Consider the following 23,934-nt stretch of genomic DNA (forward strand, 5'->3'; position numbering starts at 1 on the left):
ATCATGATAACTATTAGATATTCTAAAATCATTAACTAAAATGCAAGCACACCAAAGATCAAATGGTTTTTTTTTTTCATTAAAATATCATGACTCACATCCGGTGTTCAGAAAACTAGGCTTCTAGAGATGTGTGAAAACATGACAATAATAAATAAAAAATATTTGTCATGGATCACCAGTCACATCCAAGTCATCACGTCCGTCAACCAAACAGGACAAGGAGAAGAAAAACGACTGAAACAATGAACCAATTAAAGAACAGAACTATTTATATAGTACTTGTATACAAGCAATGTCTCTTTTTAACTTATTTTAAATGAACTGACATTTTACAACGAGAATAGTCAATAATTTTTGTGTTATGCTTTTATATATTTTCAAATAACTCAATAAATTAAAAAATATTAATATAATTTGAATAAAAACAACATTTGTTATCTTTTTCTAGTTTTTTTTTTAAATAAACAAATATTTTTTATTTTTCATTTATTTCATTTCTAGTTTTAAAAAAAACTATAGATAAATTAAAATTATAAATTATATTATCTTAATTATTATCTTACTACTAATTTATTAATCATTATTGTTGAGTTGTACGCTATCTTGCCTATAAGTGATGCGATATCATGAAATCGTTGTAAAATATATAGATATTTTATTGAACAAATTTTTCACTATATAGTGACTGAATACTAATTACCTAACCTGATAATTTATTATTATTATAATTTATACAGTAATGTATGCAGAATTTTTCAATGGGGGAGGGGGCTTAAAAATAAATATTTACATTTCGTTTATAAAAATAAAATACATATATATTTTTATACTGCTGTTATAATACTTATACAGTTTACATCAATGAACAAAGTACACATGAATATAAGATTTATAAAATCAAAATCAACATGCATTGCCCGTGCAGTTTGGACACCGCCGAGCACACTTTGTTCCGGTGTCCGAACTGGAATGGCCTGCATGAGGAGTTCCGAACCCACCTAGGCCGTTCTCCTGCAGCCGAAAACATCCCGGAAATCATGTGCGGGCCAGTCTTCGAAGACCTCCCGGCGGACCATCAAGAGAAACAGAGGAGACCTTTAAGATCTTCTACAAGATGGCTGTGAAGATCCTGACTCTCAAGGAGAAAGAGGAAAGAGTGCGGCAAGCCGCAGAAGCCAATGGTCGGTGATGTTTCACTATGGGTGTCGAAAGTAGCGGGCTGAGGCCAGCCCTCAAGAGGCGATTATTCCGGGATGTCTAGGACGTCTGGTGTAGGCAGGTCTGCGAATAGGCTCTAATAGGAATGAGATGTTTAGGGCGGTGGACCTAGTTCAGTTCTAAAAAATATTACCACGTCGTTGGGCATATATACTAAATTTTAATTCTATGTTTGTAAATGGGATAATACGTGGCATGTTTTGTGAATCACCATGTAAGTTGTATGTACTTGTTTGCTCTCTTGGGCCCGTGTTCTATGCATACACACCAGCACCCGCTGAGGAAGGTAGTTCCCGGCTCCCCATGGACTTATTAAATTTGTATGCATTGTATATGATTTTTATTTTACTCAATAAACGATGTTGTATAGGGGTTAAGCAATGTGAAAACAGTTCCACTTTCGTGTAGTGATTTACTACAAAAAAAAAAAAAAAATAGGTATATATTAACAGGAATCAGTACCGAAATTATATGGAACCAGTATCTTTATTTTTTTTTAACAAAGAACCAGAACCGAACTGGAACAGTTATTTTATTTTTTGAGAACCGGTAACGCTAAACTCAAACGATTCCAGTCCCTATTTATATTCAAAAACTAAATGAAAATAGCAATATTATTTGATAAAATATTGGAAATATTCTTTATACTTTATAGTCAGATGTTGAAATATTCTCAAACATCAAAGTACGTATATACATAAAAAAAAAATGTTTTTCTTATATATTCCATAGAAGGTATGAAACGCTCGGTAAAGCACGATTGAGCATAAAACGATTGAGCATAGACCTTTTTAGCAACACGATTGAGCATAGAATATTTTATGCGACGTTGCCACATTCACGTTGCCAAAATTTTGTAATTTATTATTTTCTCGTATTATTACACCAATTATTATGATATCTGACGCGAGCCGTGAGCTTTATCGGCTTTATAAATTTTATCGACAATGTTATCGATTAATAAATTAGTTCCGGAGCAAAACGACGTTTTAAACATTTAGCATCGGGGGAAAATATAAGATAATTAAGATACAAATCCAAAATTATTATAGAAATAATATCAGTGTTCGATCACCTGTGTAGTGTATAGTGCGTGTATACTTAGTGCGTTTTTCTATTTTTTTTAAAATATGGATATAACAATTATTTTATCGGAAAGAGGCAAAGAATTGGCCCTAGTTAATTTATACAAGTATAAATTAATTGGAGAGCGAAAAAAAGACAATCTTTTGAGATGGAGGTGTACTAATAATAAATGTTCGGCAATAATGTTCTCGGGTTTCGATAAACGTAAAGTGATTGAAACTGCTGGACAACATAATCACGATAAAAATTCTATTGAGAAAATAGAAACGCAAGTTTTAAGAGAAAATTGCAAAAGAAAAGCTGAAGAATCAATTTACACACGGCCACTTAAAATTATTCGCACCGAACTTTTAAATTCTTCTCCAACATCAAATTTAAACAATCAAAATGTAAGAAATGTACGGAAAGCAATGTATGATAAACGGAAGCAGACCTATCCTAAATTACCAACTTCTTTGGATGAAACAATTCATCAATTAAGTGACTTAAAAAATGAAGAATGTTTTAAATATAAGGGTCAACAATTCATTTACATGCCGACTGATGATAATTTTGTATGTTTAACTACAGAACAAAATCTACAATTTATGACAAATAATTGTACTGAGTATTTTGGCGATGGCACATTTAATTATGCTCCAAAATATTTTATTCAATTGTACACAATACATGGATATAAAAATGGATACTACTTACCACTTGTTTACTTTTTTTTACCAAATAAAACTAGGTCTACTTATATTAAAATGTGGCAATTTTTAAATAATTTATGTTTGAAATTATGCGAAAAAAGTTTGCAAATTAACACATTTCATGTTGATTTTGAAATTGGAGCTCATCAGGCAATTACAGACGTGTTTGGAAATATTAAAATAATTGGATGTAGATTTCATTTAGGACAATCATGGTGGAAAAAAGTAAGAAACAGTTATATAATATAGTGCTTTTTTACTAAAATATAATAATTTGTTTGTAGATTGTTGGCGAACCTTCACTCAGAATAGCATACATGGACAACAGTAATGAACTAGGGAAATGGTTGAAAATGTTTTTTGGTTTGGCGTTTATTTCCCCAGAAGAAGTAGTTGATGCATTTCACGAGTTAATATCAATTTGTCCAAATGATGACGGTTTCATATTTTCTGATTACATTATACACAACTATATTGAAGATCACTGCCAGTTTCCTCCAAATATTTGGGCGGAAACTCCTTCGCTAAACCCAAGGTTTTTAACAATATTTTTTAAAACTTATTATAAAAACTTTTTTTACTAATTTGTATTGTTTTATTTAATTTTTTTTAGAACGACCAATGCAGCTGAAAGCTTTCATCGCACGTACAATTCACAGTTTTATTCACCTCACCCCCATGTTCATACAGTCGTTAGGGTATTGATCGAAACACAAGCGGAAACATCGACTAAGATCAATTCAATTCGACACAAGCCTGGAAAATTACAATCCGCAAAAGAAATAAAAAAAAATGAATTGAATATTCAAGCCTACAGCCAGTTTTTAAATCGTAAGAATACGGAATCTTTATTAATTTATTTAAGTCAAATTGGAAGCAGATACCAAGGTGTATCAATTTAATTTATTATTATCAAAAAATCTAGCTAGGTATATTATACTGTATTATAATATGAATGTGACAACTATTTATAAATATTTTGATTTTATTATTTTGATAAGTCATAAGTCATAACTATTATTATTATTTTATTATTAACAAAAATATCTATATACTGTGACAGCTATTTATACTACTATCATAAGTATTTTCATGCATATTAAATATTGACTATGAAAACATGATATTTTTTTGTCATGTTATATTTTGATTTATTATAATTATTTAAATAAATGTTTTTATACGATACAGTTCAAAATTGAAAATGGCAACGTTGCAGAGTTTTTTATGCTCAATCGTGTTGGTTTTCTTTTGTATTTCAATTTCCTTTGATACGCCGACAATTTATGCTCAATCGTGTCGCAAAAAAGGTGTTTTATGCTCAATCGTGTCGCAGCCGAAACGCTAACCTACTGTACCTATTGTACCCCTACAATATGTAAAAAATACAAATATTATTTATACAACAATTTAAACTTACTAATAACTAAACATCCGAATGAACCAAATTTAAATTATAATTTTTTTTTTTTTTTTCATTTGTCTTTTTTGCACATTACAGCAAATTATAAATGTTCCTATTTATTTCTTATAAATACTAATAATTTTCTAGGTACACATAACATCTCCATATCATTAAGTATAAGAAAACTGTTAATTTATATTAGTTTCCTTATAAATGCGCACTCCCTCGTCATAATTAAAGTTATGCTAATTGAAATTAAACAGGCTTTATCGTTCATAAGATGCACCTCTAGGATCCGGCAGCTTACTCACGATTGAGTTCAATTGGGCCGGGTCAATAGTTATTAAGGTTATATATACGAGTAATAGCCCGTATTCCCTATACACATATTCGACGAACAAGTGTTTCTCAGATGAATTGTTCTTAAAATTACTATGGTATAAATCTAAACTATCGTATACCCGGATATAACATGTAATAAAGTTAATATAATTATTTTTATTAATTCCTTCGATTCAGTTTATTATTCGAGTAAAAGTGGATTATCTAAATTATATACATGAAAAATTAAAAATTAAACATTGAAGCAACGTGAATATAATTTAATTTTTACCATGTTTTTTTTTTCTACGTATCCAATTCAACATAAACAAACAACACATTTTTTAATTTATAATATTTGTTAAGATTATTATAAAATTCTATATTTATTTTTTTTTATACATTTTTAAAAATTTGTTTTCAATAAACTATTCATTCAAAACAAATTTTCTATCAACTCGAATGTTTGTACAAATGATATATTTACACTTATATTTGAGTGTTGAAATTCTGTTTAAGTTGTACATGAATATGAATTCAATGTTATTATAGTAATAAATTAATCTATCATATCAAAGTAAATCCCATAAGTCCCAATAGATCTAAAACTAAAAATATTGAAATATCGTTGATAAATCATCTCCTATTATTCTTAATAATTAAAATAGTGTCAGTTTTGTTTATTTTTTATTGTGATATCCTGTAAATTACAAAATTGAATGTAGATTTTATCTTGTGAATCAATTTTTACTACAAGATTTTCTTGAAAACTAGAAATTTAAATTTCAAAACATTATTTTAATTTTTAAATAATACCAATGTTATACACTGTGTAAAGAAGATGTAGTAACATTATAATACCTACATACAAAATAAAATATATTTTTAACATTAGTATGAAATTGAATCCTCTCCTTATATTTTATAATATAAATTTCGTATCCAAAAATTGTTATAAAATCTTCATATTATAGATAATATTATATGTACTTGCAACCAAAAAACATTTTTTTCAAATATTTATATATATATAAAAAAAAAATATTTTCAATTATTTAAATATTTTATTATTTAGAATATACACAAATCATTCTGGTATAAAAAACCGTTTACATGTGGAAATGATTTACTGAAGTGTAAGTTCAACGGTACAAATACAATAAAAACAAGAAAAAAACTCATATTCATATAACGTTTGAGAAAATAATAGATTCTTAAAAAAAAATGTAAATAAAAAAGTGACAGTTCAGAAAATGAGTAAGTTACAGAAAATTGGAAAGATATTCTAAAAATAATATATTTTTACTAAAATACTAAAATTTAGTGTTTATTTAAATTAAAATATATGTTAAATTGGTACTATTAAAAATTATTCAGGGTTAAGTTCAATATAAAAATATTAAAAGGTAAAAACGTTAACTAATGATTTCATTACATTAACGAACACTTATCAAAATGTGACTCACAACTATTAGTTATGACTAGTACAGAAAACTTAAAGAATTTGCATATTTATTTTGCACAATAACAAAAATAGCAACTTATGAAACAAACACGTTTCATGCCTTCACAAAGTCTTGAAATTATATTTTGCATATAAATGCATATTCTGAGTTTATTTTTTTAATGGGATATTTCTTTTATTTCATATTTTTAGATGCATATTTCAAATAAATAATAATTTTATCATTACTTTTCCGCTGACGTTTTTATTTCATTTTATATAAAATATTGGTGAATTAAAAATAATTATTAATTTTGATCACATGATTGTTGACTTGCAGACGCATGTTTTTCCTAGAAATACGTCTCGATGATCGCCGTTTAGATTAATTTTATTTATAAACAGTAAACACGTAGTCTATATCAGGGGAGCCAACTATATATACTATTCATTAATTTTTATTATTTTAATTTTTATATTTGTGGGTTTAACAGAGACATATAAATTTTCAGAAAATAAATAAATATTCAACTGTTTTCTGTAAAAACTCGAAAAAAATGAAAGCAAGTCGAGATCGACTCGAACTCTGTCACAAACGACATGTTGGCCACCCCTGGTCTATATCATAAAATTCGACCAATACTCTCATATCTCTATTACATAGGCATTTCAGTACGTCAGCGACCAGTGAAGTTCTTAGCTCAGAGAGTGTAGACGCCTGGAGAGAGGTTAGAGAGCTACCCTTGAGTTAAGAAACGGTTTCCAAGTTGCGGCTGGCCTCAACGATTTTACGTTACGATTGATCGTTACGTGTATGTTGGTTTCATACAATAGGGCTGAATACTGCATCTGGCATTTATTTACAGTTTAGTTTAGTTCAGCTCAATACTTCGATGTGCAAAAGCGTATTTTTTTTTTTTTTTTTTTTGTTACAGATTACTAAAAATAAAACAAATAATTATAAATAATAATAAAATAATCATACATGTACATATGGAAGAGGAGAAAGAAGAAGAAAATATGAATACTTCAAATATCTATAAGACTTCTTCGATTAACAGCTCATCGTCAGTTGTAGAGTTTTCGACATTTTTCGATTGAATAAATTCGTTTATTAAAATATATAAAAACTCGTTCATAATAAAATTGCAATGCGATGCACATAATATACTATAACTGCTTTCAGGTTAGTTATTTACTTTAAGTATAGTCAATTACACCGTCGTTGCGGCTAGTCATGTCTTGGAAAACGTCTGGAGATTGAAACGTAAACTGGAGACAAAGGAGTTAGATGATGAGGACAAAGAGCTTGGCAGGAAGAGAAAGTGATAGACAGTTAGGAGGAAAGCAAAGTGCATGTAATGATTTAGAAAAAAAATTTTAAACAAAAATTTAAAAACAAGAAATTTTCATCAGTAGTTCTAAATGTTTTTGAAGCCACGACTTCCTATAATGTCAATAAGATTTTGATCGACCCTTTTATTATGATAATATTAAAAAGTAGTGATATATTAATATGATTAATATAACGTTTTTATTGGCAATCCTAAACTTTAATCAATTGTAATTCTTAACAATAACTATCATGATATTATTTATACAAAATTTGTTATTTACAAAAACACCTTACCAATTATTTTATATATTGGTGACCCTAAAAAAATTGTTGGAGACCTCTAATATGAGAATGGCTGGTCTATACGTACATCATACAATTTCCGATAAAATGTTAACAATTCCAAAAACGATGCTAAAAATGTTATGACACTGGCTTTTGTCAATCGTTGTTCGTCAATAATTTAATATTTTAGTCATTTATTCTTAGTTCTGCCGTATGTGTATGTGCGTTTATTCGTAATTCTTGTCAACTATTCGTCTTTATAAACTATTTTAACATTCTACTTTTTTTTCTTTTTTTTGGTATCAACCCTAAAGGGGCTAGTTTTACAATTGTATATTTTTCTTGATCCATATTGCTTTACTAGGAATTATAATATGGTGAGTTCCTTCTCATTCCACATCGCAGTTGATAAGCCAGTACTTGAAGTAACTTCAAGCTGCCGTCATAAATTTCTTCCATTGCCATTAGCCGTTAGTTTTGCTGTAAAACTCGCCAATGGTCGATAATAGGGTTTGCTGCTGCCGTCTGCTACCTCCTTTTAATTACCTTTCACTGTAAGCAGAAGCTACTTAACGTTAAAATGCCAAAAGATAAACCGTATTTTAACAGTCGGTTAAAGAGCTATTTATCGAAATTTAGTGTCGACGTGTTTTCGACAGACGGTTGAGAATAAAGAAAAAACAATAGTATTTATGTTAGAAGAAACTGATTAGTGATTACTTCAATCATTGATTATATAACTAATGAATGTAATGCGTTCACATGTAACACAATTGTAATACAACCAAAATTAATTATGCTTATTATAAGATATTTATCAAACTAATAATAATATTATCGTATAGATAATACTCCACTATAAGTCTTCACTCTGTTTCTGTAATATTTATTTATGTAGTACCCTAACTATCTTCTGTGGCAACCTCAGCGAATTTTATTTTTGGACTTATTTTATACAAAAATACAGTTTTAATTGAACTCAAATATGCCTCCTTATTTAACTGCTCCCATTTCGCCAACTTCTAATTACCGCACTATTCTTATGATATCAATTATGCTTACTGCTTATTATTCAACTGAGTGTAACCGATTTAATTAATATAATATTAGTATACACTTTTTTGTATTTTCCAAAACATTGTATTTAGAGGAGCAATTTCAAATAGTTGATAAATGAAACAATTAATTTTAGATAACTAAATTAAATTCCAATAAAGTTTAAAGAATTATATTTTAAAATAATAAACAACCCATTTAAAAACACATGAGTCGCCTATATATTAATAAATAATTAACAATACAATTCCCTAAGTATAAGAAATTTAAAATCCATGATTGTCAAAAAATCAAATATGTATCTTTATTGTATAGGTCTATTCATAACGAAATTTATAATTTACTATTTAAAAAAAAACGCTTCGTTATACTCAATATAATAATTAATGATCACTGTTGTTGAATAAAGGAAACCGACAAAATATCATCAACAGTTTCAGACGGTTTGACGTTTCAAAAATATGTATTTTTTTAAATTGTTTTCACCGAGTACTGTTAATTTCTCTCTTTAAATATGTACAATTTAACAAAATAGCCATTCGTTTTGTAGCGTTGTTCGTCATTGTTCGAGATTTTTACAAAATGAAAATATAGCCCTCCGTCATATGTACCTAACGGTTGAACTTAAACGTACGTCTGAAGATCGGTATCGTGTGTTATGTATGGTACGTGTGTACAACATACGCGTGTTGAATAACACTCAATGTACCCGATGGAACTGCGTTCAGTACTGCGGTATGAAATAAAGGTCATTTTTATGTATATATATATATATATATAATATGCATAACATTATACATATAATTATCAGCAACAAGAGGGACGACAGTGGAGAGTTATAACAAGAGGTGGGGGAGCAAGAAGCTTTGCACCACGTTCACGATGGTCACTATAGTTGTTTACTATCCCGCCGAACGAACAGTCGCAGTGCTTCGCGTTTGTTCTCCATAATTGTACACAGCAAACTGCAAATTTTTTTTCGAAATACTATCTAATTTTTTTCTCGTTGTTATTACTGTTAATTTGTTTTACCATCATGATCCGTTGTCAAATATACACAACGATCGTCATCGCGTTCGGATATTTCATTTTGCTACCCAATTACTGTAAGATATATTAACAATTTCGTACATTTTAAATTCATACAGTTTAGTCGTAAATTCGTTTGTTAATTTGGTTTTAATTTGCACAGGCGAAGCCATTAACTGTTGGGTATGTTCTACGGACACCGACCAACGTTGCAACGACCCGATGAATATGACCAAGAGTGCAATTGAAGATTGCAGTAGAGCACCTCACTCGGCATTCTTGCAACCTGTGTGTAAGAAACAGAAACAAAGAGGTATTTATTCCAATAACTTTTAAAAAAATTGTTTCTAAATAATTAAACCATATGATTTCGTTTATTAACAAAAAAAAAATATGCGTTAAAAATAAAATAGTCAGATTACTTCAGTAAATAAAATTACACATTAAGATTTTAGAACTCCAGAGTAATTCGATCCAACTCCAAGACGTTACATACCATTATTGTTTTGATTTTGCACAGTAAACTTTTAAACAAAATATTTAATACACTTTCATGTATTGTTTAAAATGTCATAACAATCTTATAATTAAATTCTCGATGTTGAAATAAAAAAATGTAGAAATATTTCAGAAAAAAAGTCATAACTAATTTAAAAAAATAATAAAATAAAACGGCACTTAGATTACATTCTCAATTTTCAAGTAAATTTAACTTATATAACGAATAGATGATCATTTATCAACAATATTAATCCCTTTTTTCGTGTCATCCTAATATATATATATATATATATATATTTGCTATAACTTATATGCTATATGAATCTGAAAAATCATTCCATAACTTTTTCAGTTGATATAATACATTTAATATGGTGAAAATCGTAGTCTAACAAATGTTTATTATTTTTAAAACATCCAGTAATATGGTGTACAAATAATTATAAATAAACATTTTTATAATTTACAATTACTATAAGAGCCCAGATTTCAAAAAAAAATATTTCTATCTGTTATATTGTATACTGCTCAATAGGGGTAAAAACAAGCTTTGCGTTTCACAGCCTGTATACTCTATTAATACAATTATTTTGCATGTAATATTAATTAAGAATATTTCAGTATAAGTCTGATTGAGAAACATTATTAAGAATATTTTAGTATACTTGAATAGCTTAACATATGTAGAAAATAATATTTTCAAAATTGTATCATGTAATTTTTAAAGAATTTTCTTTTAGTTTTTGAAGATAATTCTAGTTATTTATATGATAATAAATAAATATAATTCATAATATTTCCAAGTCCTATTTACAAATATATTTAATTAATTAATTTTTTTTAAATTTTATTTCTCGGGTGTTATCCTCTTAATGACACCGACATTTGTATTATTTTAAATTAATAGATACATACTGAGAGAGCTGTATACATTATTGGGGTGTTATTTTATCTTCATTATGGAACCTCATGTTTTTTGATGATTGAATTAAGACACAATAGACTGCATTTAATTGCCTGCTTAATTGTTATTAACCTTTTAGACAGTCTTTAAGGGTCTTGTAAGGAACAACGAAACGCCGGAAATTCAAATTTGTTAGCCCGCCCGGAATTTTTTAATTGATATTTACATTTTAATTAATTTTTACCAATAGATTATGAAAAGTTGTGTAACTTAATTATTTTATTAGATGAAAATGTCAAATTTTAGAAATCAACTGAATGAACAAAAACTGTGGGTGCGTTTACAGGAAATTGTAAATTATCTATATATACTTTATATTAATGATGTTGGTAATGGTGCAATTAGGAGAACAAAAAAAAATCAATTGGTAGGTGTGTAGTAGTATTTTATTTTAAAATCAGAGATCACATTTGAACCGAATGAACATCCTCAGAAGTATCCATCCATATTCAATCGTACTAATAAAGTTAGTTAGTAGTTGGCTGTTTAACGATATCAATTATTGAGATTTAACATAACAAAATAAATATTATCATCCATTTTCCAATATTGATATAACCGTAGAACTACAGATTTGTAGGTTCACAATGAAAACGTACATAGTTTATAATCTGATTATCTACCTATTTCATTTACATATTTAACAATTTATACTGTATAATTGCAACCAAATGAAATAAATATTATTATTAATAATAATACAAATATACTGTTTCAACCTTTATTATTATTAATGTACAATGTATATCAATACTTACGGCAGAAAGGTATGATTACGTCTTGCTATATTGATGACACTATTAACTGATTTTTAAAACTGTTATTTCGGTCCATGCATTAAATCATAATACCGTACATTTAATCAGAAGAGATCAATGAAATAATAAAATCATCTTATGTTATGAACAAATTTTTGGTGAGAACAAAAATGTATATAAGGTACCACCATTGATAGGTTTATATAATTAACCAAAACATAACATTTTATATCATCAAAAAATGCCTATATTTTTTGTACTTTATTAGTTAGTTGTTTGTACTAAGATGATATAGTCTTACAAGTTACAATATTAAATATATTATTATTAAACCCAGTATGGTAGTGCCCACCGACCAACCACCAAATGTTGAAGACGCAATCGCTCCAAAATAATACCTACACCACGCCACTGCGAAACTATTTGACTACATTTCTAATGTTCACATTTTTAATTCTTCATGTTATTGAATCTTTTTTTCAGTATAATATACAAAAATAAACTGTAAATTATATTAAATTTTATAAATATAAAAAATAAGACATATTAAACGCAATGCATATAGGTAATTTTTTTGATTTTCCTTGATAATAATAAAATTTTAGGTACATTTAAATATTATTCACATGATTTAATTTTTTTTTTACATAAGAAATAATATAACGATTGGAGCCATGTCAGATATTAATATATATATATCAGAATAATATAATAATAATAAATAATAATTTATGGTTATTTCAAGCTTTGTCGATTGTGATGGCAACAGTGGAAATTTAATTTGATTGGACGATGCACGAAATGCACAACTTGTTGTCCTCAAATCAGAGATCTTTCGAGTTTGAGAACTTAAAGAAATCATTTATTGCGCAGTGCAATAATTTTTAAGATAGGTACACAAATGTGTATTAAAAAATAATATAAAACGTTTTTAAATGTTGATAATTTTGTTTGTAGGCTATTGTAAGACCAGACTGAAACCATTATTCCAGTATTAACAAGAATATTTATTTTGAAATATTTTATAAAATAACTCACATTTTTAATATGATAGTCTTAATAAAAAAATATTTGTTCAATTTTTTTTAACAGTTATTTTGGTAAATAATAAGGTTATTGCAATTTTCAAACGCAATTTTGGATATTTTTTACTGTAATGATGCAATCAATTTTAATGCTTATTAGTACAATAATTTCCGAGCCCTAGTTATTACCAACGGATAGCACAAAAGTATTATAATGCATATTTTACAGAGTAATTAATGCGAATATTATAGAATAATTCATCTATAGCTGAAAACAATAAATGAAACAACTCGATTCGTTGCAGCATAATTTCAAAACGGACTAGATTCAAACTATATAGCACAAATATATACTTTTGTTAGATATCAAATATTTTTTTCCGAACCAGGCGAACCAGTCCACAATCGTTGTGCGTAAAATCGGACGTTTCCGCCGGTTTAACATATTTAATTTGAATAATAAAAATAATAAATCATCGGCAATGACTGTCTAAATATATTGTAAATAATATTCCATATAACTACAAACATAATGTGTATACATTAATGATCATACGTACAAACGGAGCAGGGGAGTGGTGGGTGGGGGATTTTTTCCCAATATCAGAAATAAAAATATTACCATCTCACAGAAAAATCTACAGAAAATATTCACTCGACAGTTAGACAATATATTTGTGTAATACGACTATGCTCTTATTTCGGGGACAATATTTTGCTTTATTTTATTCATAAATCATGTCACACGATCTATATGATTCTATATAGCGTTTTCGTCAAAAAAACTGTGCTGTTCTGTATATTCGGTGTAATAATATTGTGACTGTTATAATTTTTCTTTTCGAATGGATGTAGAACTGTTTTCGTGGAAATCGTTTCTCGATAGAATATAAGTTAGTAATATAATATATGCGTACGTATTACACGTATTACATTACATATCCGTGATCTGTGATGTATACTCGAGGGATTTTTTCGCTCGAAATCGTTTTTCTAAAATCTAAAGAGAATATTTAGATATTTAAAAGGAGGATTTACCAAGGTGATTTATACGTAAAATTAAGTGTAATGTGTAATGATAACAAGGAAGGATGTATGAATTCCTCCCACATAATAGATACACCACTGAAGAGCACTTACCGGTTGTAATTACCGCATGGTTGGTATTACTTATAAGAAATCGTTTCGTCCTGTAGTCATTCTACATACACACACACACACACACTTAAGGGGATTGCAAGCCATGATTTTCTTTCTTTTTCAATCACACGCGCAATATAAAGATTTAGACGGTTTTCTATTTCCAACCTACCGATCGATCTATGATTTTAAAACTGATTCGAATTTGTCGTAAAGTCTTCTGTAGACCGACTTTCTCTCATTTTTTTAATTTTGTTCTTAACAGGTACCAAAAAATTAATTTTTATGTTTCCGATTTGTTTAATCCTATTTTGTGAAATTTTGGGAGACAAAATCAAAAAAGTAAGGGAGTCGATCTCAAGAAGACTATGACGAATTTAAATCAGTTTTCAAAATCCTTATCGCATCAATAGATCAATCGGTACGTTGGAAATAGAAAACGTCTGAATCCCTATACTCCGCGTGTGATAGAAAGAGAAAGAAGATCATGGCTTGCGATCCCCTTAACTGATTTCGAAGGAAAACAAGTCAATGGTAAACACGTGACATTACAAGTGATGTATTTTACATCTTATTCGAAAGCATGTATTCCACGAGGGTCTTTCTTTTTTCTAAAATGAACGATTTCAGAACAAGTGGTTCGCGTTAATAAACATGTTCGTTCGTAATAATATACATATTATGTACAATGTATGTGATTTTTAACGACGAAAATAAATGATATTAACAAAACGCGACTATTAAACATGACATAAAATTTTAACTTGATATTTTAGAACAATTCAATATAGTATAAATATTGTGCGTTTTATTCCGAAAGAGCACAAGTACATACATAACTATAATACAAGTGATCTTATTATCTTATCAAATAAAATTGTACAAATAACGATTGTATCCCCTGAAATGTTGTCGAATTTCACCAACAATCGATTCATAAGTAAGAATTATGTAACTGCTATACGTTACGCGGTTCGCGAAAATCATTTCGGTCCATTTGGCGGAGTCTATGCGGTGGTGACAGCATCCGTTTTCCGAGAGTACGATTACGCAGCTTTCTCCGAGACCGAATTTTTATTAATTCCTTCGATCCCACCACCCGGCACAAAAACCGTCGCGATTTTCCCCGAACATCAGTCAGTCATATCATACTTAAATGTAATTTTCACGCCGACCGTTTCACTGTAATATCGGCTGGTTTGTCGTCCAAGTAGTTCGCTCTCTTTTTCTCTCTCGCGCGCTTCTCACTCTGTGTAAATCGTTGTTATACCGTTTGTTGTTATTATTTTTACTATTATTATTATTATTATTATTATTATTATTACCGGTGTTGCTGCAGCCGACGGAAAATCGATTTGTCTCGGGATTTACGGGGGCATCGAGTTTGTCGCGATTTCACGGTTAGCCGCCGCCGCCGCCGCCGCCACGTCAAACCGGAGCGATTTCGCGCCTACGACCGAGGCGGTTAGTCGCCGTACCGTACAACGCGTAACGTAAACACAGTTCAACGGCAAAGTCTGTTCGGCGTGCGCTATTGCCGTTGTTATTGTTTATACCTTGTACGCGCACGCGGGCGATTCACACGACCGCCATCGTTCACTGGGCTCCGCCGGACCCGGTAATTCACGCGAGACCACTTCGGGTTAGCATTGGTCGCGCGTGCAACCGTCGTCATCGTTCCGTTTTTTTTTTTTTCCGAACGTTGTACCTACCCGGTAAACCGTTCCCGTCCGCTTCCAGACGATGATCTCGAAAACCGATCGTTTTATGTCTTCTCTCCTCTCGTCACCCCCTCCCCCACCTCGAAACGTGAGTTCACAACCCAACCCCCCCACCACCACCACAGTGACGTATTTGAGAGTTCATGTCGGGGGGGGGGGACGAATTTAAAAAGAGTTTACCCAGCTACTCACACAAACTTACCATAAGACATAATAAATTTTACATTGCACCTGTATAACCTATAAAGTAATAAGTTAAACAAATATTATAAAAAAAAGCAACATATTTATAAAACAAAATCTATATTTCTATTTTTTCTATTAGCAAATCTATTTATAACATCATCTATTGATATAGTTATAGTATGATGTATGTTTGATACCCTGTCAACTTGGTTACCGGGGACTAATGACCCACGGGGATCTAGTTTGCCAGTGATCTACATGACAACATATGTACCACAAAGTTTGTGGTACATAATATGTCGTCATGGTAAAAATGTAAAAATGTATGTACATTTTTACCACGGTTATCTAGATAACCGTGATTTTTACCAATTATTTGTTATCATCAACATAATTTTTCGGAATTTTTGTTTTTTAATGAAATACTTAAATACCCTATACCCATTAGTTATATAAAATTGTCCTGGTCTAAAAATTCTCGGGGGGGGGGGGATCTCCCCATCCCCCCCATCAAATACGCCACTGCCCCACCGCCACCACCACCATTCGCGTCGTGGGCAACGTGCATTTTCGTTCGCCGTACAAACGCGCATAACGCGCTGCTGCCGTATGGACGAATCGACAATCGCAAAAACCATATCTTGTCCTATTGGCATTGGTTATAAATACAATATTTACACAAATGTAACGCGTAACAGCATTCACGACCGACGCTATCAGTGACGGGACGTTGCGCTTCGTGTTGATACGATTTATCAACACGTATATCACACACAGTGTGTGTGTGTAGATGACAATTTTTAACCACAAGTTATGTGTACACACCACAAAACAATTATCGCTTGTGTTTTGCGGTCACTTGCACGCTAAAATATTATGCGTACGCTTTTTGATTTTAACGCGGTTTAGTTGAAACCCGTTTAAAAGACCACTTGTATGTTGTATAATGAGTTCCGAGTTATACACGCTATCGGTTATGATAACCGATTACGTTAAAAACTATTAACTTCTGTACGCTACGTTGGTAAGTTAGTCGAAAACCAATGTCTAATCTTAGAGTTTGTTTATTTTTGAAACCTATAAAGAAGTCAATTATATATGTATTTCTAGAACTCGGAAGAAGACTTTTAAGGACTCACGGGTATCTTGTCTGAATCCTTGAACTATAATCTGGCAATATGAAATAAGATATTCTTAGTATACCCTACGTAAGTTGTTCACGATGATAATTTATCAACCTTCTCGCAAATGAAATGGTACCCATTATTGCATCGGAAGCATCCTATAACTGTGGTAGAGTTATGTAAGCGTTAATTATTTTGATGTTATATTTATATAAGTTTGCAGTTGTATCATATCGAAAGTACGATTAGTAAAAAATTATATTACTTATATTTTTAATCTCAATTACTGTACAAATATGTGTACAATAATTATAAGTGATGATAATGACGAATAAGTTAGTGATACGAGATATAGATAAATAAAAAAAAGATAAAAGTCATTATTGTTTTCTATTTCGCATAAAGACTGGAGGCTTGAAAATAGGAACCATTCAATTATTGAACTTCGTGACATACTCCGCGCTTTCATCATACCCCGGTGCAAGTTAATCAACTAATATGTCACGAAATTATATTCGTTTTAGGTGCCTCCTGGGCAGTGGCCTCCCTAGACCCTTTTATAGGAAAGGGCAAACTTCATACATGTATTCACATATACGTATTTTCCTAATATGATATAAATAATTAATAACAACAATTCGAAGGAAAAGAGGTTATGAAGGGGGTGACTGCTCTTGGAGTTGCCTGGGATTGTGTACAATACAACGTAACGCTTTATTTTGTTGTAGGTAGTTCAATAAATATTTGCTAGATAGATTTCGAACAATCAAATGCTAATATTATGGTAACTTCGTAGTGTTATAATTGTATAAAACCTATTTAAGAGAATTGAGCAATAATAATACTCATATGACTTAATTAAATAATAATACATATATATTAATTACATTTATACGTGTAAATATTCATAATTAATAGTTACATAGTTATTAATGTTATTAATATTAAAATTATTCTTACAAAGAATTTACTTTACAATCATAAATTAAAATTGTCTAAATGATATTTACTTAAATTCTTGGTTTCTACATTTTATATATAAAAAGAAATTATAATTTAGAAATTATTTCCTTCAAGGTTTATTATTGCTTGGCTTTCTCCAAAATTAGTCCATATATTTAATAACACATTGATCTTATTTTTATTATCTGTTATAATCTCGAAATTTAACGCATGTATCCAATTATATAGATTATATAGAACCATATTTTTATCATATTGGGATAAAAAATTGTCGGTTGTACATGTAAAAGTAAACAATAAATCTTATCAATTGTAATTAATCAAAAATGTTCCAAACTCTAATCAAAAAGATTTTTTTTATATGAAACTTTATTAACTGTTAATTGTAAACCGCAAATTAATAATTATCGAATATACTAAACATAGTATTAACATTAACATTTAAATATTAAACTATTACAAGGTGTCTCTTACTGAACTATTACAGCTGTATTTAATGTTTCTGTGATCGTTATCTGTTATTTTCAGAAGTACATATAGTGTTTACCTAACCTAACCTAACCCCATCAAATAAATAAAATATTTAATTGATTAATATTTATACTATTTGCTAAATATTATAAAATATTAATTAATTAAATCTAAATAGTTAGGGATACAGTTTTCAACGAAATTATTTATAAAACTAGTATTATTTATTATAGTTCATAATATCACCAGAAGACTTTGTGCCATGTACATTAGTAATCAATCAACTATGTCTTTTATATTGATGTCCTTGTGTTTGCGGTTTCAATTTTCTCGTTTGAATTAGATGGACATAAAGTACTGTTTTTTACTACGTAAAGACTAGTGTGACACGACCAAATTTGAACACGCGTGTATTACCAATAGTTTATCGTTCCATGCCGCTGCTTGTTGAAGTTGTTGTTTCAAAAAAAAAAAAATCTCATTGCCATAATTCATTGTTTCGTTGTTAACAATAAAATTAAAACAGTTGTAATACGCAGTGTTGTGATAAATTAATCTCGAAGAAAATGATTAATATATTTACCTACGTAATAATTGTATTTCTCAGTGACAATGGCGTATACATAACTTTTGTATGTTGAGGGGGGATCAGTTGCAAACAAATTATTATGGAAGGAAAATTCCTAAACCTAAGTACTTGCACATTTAAATAATAAATAATAATATATATATATATATATTGAATGTGTCAAAATAATAATTTACAATGAATCCTTGCAATATTTTTTTTGTTTTCTTATAATTTCCTTACATTAAGAACACTATTTTATACAATTTTAAAAAGGCCTATGAGAGGATCTGACCCACACATCGACCCCTTGTATATGCCTCTGCTCAGTGTAGGTACTCTATTTAAATTAAAAACATTTACAATATCCTTAACGCGTAAATAATATTTAAATATTGACAGTAACCATCAAAATTATATATTATTCACTTTATTATTCTAAAATCAATTAATAAGTGTTTTTTGGACTTAAAAACAGCATATGATTCAGTTAATCAAAAAATATTATTAAAAAACTAGAATATTTTGGTGTAAGAGTTACTAAAGTAAACTTATTTAAATCATACATTAGTAGTATCAACGAGTAAAAGTCAATAATATACTTAATAATGAATTATCTATCAATTATTCTATACCTCAGGGAATAATTTAAGGTCCCTTAATTTTTATTTTTTATTTAGATGGATTTTTAAATTAAACTATTGATCGAGGAAAATATTTTATTTTGGTGATGACACTGTCATTTTATTTAATAGTGACTGTAAAAATAATACTCAAAACATCATAATCACTGATCTTAGTAAAATTAAAAATTGGTTTGATAATAATTCACTTAAAATTAATAACGATAAATCAAAATTTTTGCAATTTAAAATTAAAAATATTAATAATTATTTATATATTAAAAAATATTTTCTACCTGCTGACTCTTGTAAACAAAATATAATAAATTCTTAATTTAATTGTCCTACTATTTTGAAAACTAATACAATGAAATATTTAGGTTTGCACATTGATGATCATATAAAGAGAAATATACATATCGAAAAATTAACAATTAAAATAGGAGTAATTTTTTATATATATATAAAACTATTAAAAATGTTTTGAATATAAACATAGGGTATATTATGCTTTAATACAATTTACTATTTCATATGTCTTTGCTTTCTTGGGTTTTGCTTATCAAATACGTATTAATAAATTATAAACTACGCTAAATTCTTTAGTCAAATATCTATTTAATAAACCAAGATTTGTATACAACCATATATTTCAGTAAACTTGAATAATGTAAAATAAAATATTTTTCACGAGAAACATGATAGCTCCAATGTAACACTAATATTAATCAATATTATTATGGTTTCTTTTATACTATATTTAAATTAAATAATGTACTAAAATTGTTTCCCGAGTATTTGCGAACAGTAAGTACTGAGTTAAAAACACTGAAGATGATTACATCAGCTAAAAAAATAGCTAAAGAATCACAAATAATAGCTGCCAAAAGTTGCATGTTTCCAGAATTATTAAAAGGTCGTAAAATAATGCAGTCGATTTACTTTTCTATCCCTGTCTCAAATATAGATTTTACAATTAAAATAAAATATATTAAATGGTGTTAAAATATTAATTCCTAATAATTCATACAATATAATACCATAATTGATAAATTTCAAACCCTAAACTTATAATATTGATTTTACTGTACGATCAATTTACAATGAAAAATACTCATGTTTTATAATTTGACTATATCCTTGTCTGATTTGTAATGTATAATATAATATGGAACAGTACTTCGTGTTACGAATACATTAAAAAAGAAATAAAAAATATCTACCACTATATTATTAAAATAAAATTATATCATTTTATTGAAAACAACATGCGAAATATCATTACAAAACGATTATGAACGTGTACGATTTTATCGAATACGTGTATATTGATTCTATAATAATTAATTTTATCGATACACTACTATATGATAATTTATATTGCATGTCAATCCAGTGCCTCGTATATACTATGTTCTACGAGGGTTAATACATCCCGTTCGTCATATAATTCCGTTATTTTCAGCATATATACCTAAATCTCGCAAACCAAACGTCAGCTAAAATATATCAATAAATAATGTTATATGTGATATAATCAAATCCAATACAAGGATCAACACACACTTTTAACACTAATTGCATATACCACTTACGGTGGATAGTCACTCACAGTGGATAACATTTTATGTGGGTTTAATTCTAAACTAATGAATTGCGATGTACGCATTATATTATTCGTAATTCAATGAAACCACCCTAGTTCTAATTCAACTATTGATATATGGAACATTCGCTCAAATAATTAAAACATTTTTACCTTTTGGAAGGTGCCTCATGAATATATTAAATTATCAACTATCGAGGGACGAGAAATTGATACAAAAATTATCCAATTAATCCTAATCATACAATTTTCAATTTTTTATTTCCTCAGCAAAAAAATATTATCAATTAAATATTTCTTATGTTCTTTATTTATTTTAATTTTAAAATCTGCCGAAATAATTATAAATAGAAGTGAAAACCGGTTTAATATTATACGTATCTTCAATGCTAGTAATGGGTAGTAATGATTTGTTTTTTTAAGATACGCTAAATGATTTTAACGGGTCGGGTTCTGTAGAACATATGAAATTCAATATTTTTATATGTTTGTTGTTACGTGAATACTTCAGAAGAACTGTTTGAAATTCATTATATATGTATATATATTATATATATTGTAAACAATGAACAATTAGAAAAAGTATTTTTAAAATAAATATTCGGCAGACAGACGCGATTAAATTCATAGTTTTCAATAATAATTGAGTATCTAAATGTATTTAATTACGTAAACGAGCGGTGTCTGGCGCACTAAAAATTCTTTTAACTAGGAATTTATACCTGGCTGCTGGGAGATGAATTCGAATTTTTATCGACAATATATTCAATTGGCAACGATTTCATGCACCGCTCTTGAAACAAGACAGCATTATTTTCGTGTAGTGATGTAATTATACTGTTTCTTCTTCTTATTTTTTAATAAATATTTACTCGTGATTGCCTATACAATTGTACTTATATTATTGAGATCAGCCACATTTTAATTGGGTTTAAGTCTCCACGCCCAATGGTGACTAGGTAACCTTTTTTTTTTTTTGTGTGGTAGACAAAACCACCGATTATTAAGACGTGCTGGTATAAAAATATAAATTTTCTTAGAATTCCGGTGGAGATAAATTTGAACCCCTAACCCCTGGAATAGTATTTGGCACGGTTACGCGTTAAATATGATTTGTATTCGTAAATAAAATAATGAAAAATTACATTTTTTTTTTTTCTTTTTGCTTTCTAATTTGCGGTTTATGGATAGAGTACTGTGTGTACTTTTTTGTTACTCCTCGAGGTCAACTGGACCCGTTCGACTTACATAGGCCCGCGCGAAGGACTTGATCCGGCCAACTGGGCATTGTTACTGTCACCTCTATAATGTATTGTTTTGTTTGTGTACACAGTGAACGGAGAGCTGATGATAATCCGATCGTGTGCGTGGGCGTCGGACAGCCGCAGCGACGACGGCCCGTGCGCCATAAACACCCCGGCCAACATACGCATCGAGCACTGCAGCACGTGCGACCAAGACTTGTGCAACGGCGCTACTTCGCACGTCGGGAGCACGTTGTTCCGGACCGCGATCCTGGCGACCGTGGCCAAACTCGCTTCCAACGCGTTCCGGAACTAGACGGCATCGCGTCGCGTGCACCGCGATACCACATTACCCGCGGTCCACTGTCCGTTACCCGTGCGCGTCGTACCTCTAACAATTCCGAATCGCCTACCACCTATAAATATTCAACACGTCTATAATCTCGAATTATGTATTATTGATTTGATTTTACTTTATAACATTTATGATTATGTTACGGTTAAAGTTTACGCTTCACTCTAACGGTTGTACGAGCAAAACACACATTCTTATTTATTATTATTATTATTGTTAAAACTATCGTTATCCTTTTTATTTTCTTTGTGTACACGAGGTACGTGTGTACATTTTAATTGATTCATGTATTGGATACGTTATAAACTAGCATACGTAACGACACACACTACACTTGTAGCTTAAATGTTTGTATTGTTAATCGATGTACCAACATGTGATTTGTTTGTATTGAATACCACCTAATTTTTATTGCGGTACGTCGGTGTGCCTATACGATTATTTTTATGAATAACTTATAATTTTATAAAAAATAATACCGTAAGTATAAATTTCGTGTTTTATAGGAACAAAAGTAAATCCATTATTATTATAATTTTTCTATTCTTAAATATAACGCTTTACGTAATATTGTGTAAGTACCTATATTAAGTAGTAAAAAAAAAAAAAAAAATAAAAAAATACTCTTAATAAATAAATAATTTTACTATTAAGAATTATATAAGAATAATTATAGTATACTATCTAAGGACCTATTCTTAATTCAATTTTTTGTTTGATAACAGCATGGACTATTTCCTTCTGATTAGGTTTTGGTTATGATTATTAATTTTAAGATTATAATAATACATATGTTTAACCGCATTTTTT

The 23,934-nt window shown here is 29.3% G+C and overlaps 2 protein-coding genes and 1 pseudogene across 2 annotated transcripts; all 3 read left to right on the top strand.

The window, feature by feature from the left end:
• The first annotated feature begins 911 nt into the window (after window positions 1-911).
• Window positions 912-1,192, top strand: LOC112687567 (annotated as a pseudogene).
• Window positions 1,193-2,489: 1,297 nt separating this feature from the next.
• On the top strand, window positions 2,490-3,958 carry LOC112687568. Its single transcript, XM_025560320.1, has 4 exons — window positions 2,490-2,861; window positions 3,063-3,224; window positions 3,284-3,534; window positions 3,613-3,958. The coding sequence occupies exons 1-4, from the start codon at window positions 2,490-2,492 to the stop codon at window positions 3,899-3,901; spliced, it is 1,074 nt and encodes a 357-aa protein (XP_025416105.1). The 3' UTR covers window positions 3,902-3,958.
• A 5,767-nt stretch (window positions 3,959-9,725) lies between these two features.
• On the top strand, window positions 9,726-23,717 carry LOC112687563. The gene is made up of 3 exons (XM_025560311.1): window positions 9,726-9,952; window positions 10,039-10,188; window positions 22,859-23,717. The coding sequence occupies exons 1-3, from the start codon at window positions 9,883-9,885 to the stop codon at window positions 23,083-23,085; spliced, it is 447 nt and encodes a 148-aa protein (XP_025416096.1). The 5' UTR covers window positions 9,726-9,882; the 3' UTR covers window positions 23,086-23,717.
• The last annotated feature ends 217 nt before the right edge of the window (window positions 23,718-23,934 follow it).

The sequence above is a fragment of the Sipha flava genome, unplaced genomic scaffold, assembly GCF_003268045.1.
Source record: "Sipha flava isolate LNK unplaced genomic scaffold, YSA_version1 35_pilon_pilon, whole genome shotgun sequence".
NCBI classification, from domain to species: domain Eukaryota; kingdom Metazoa; phylum Arthropoda; class Insecta; order Hemiptera; family Aphididae; genus Sipha; species Sipha flava.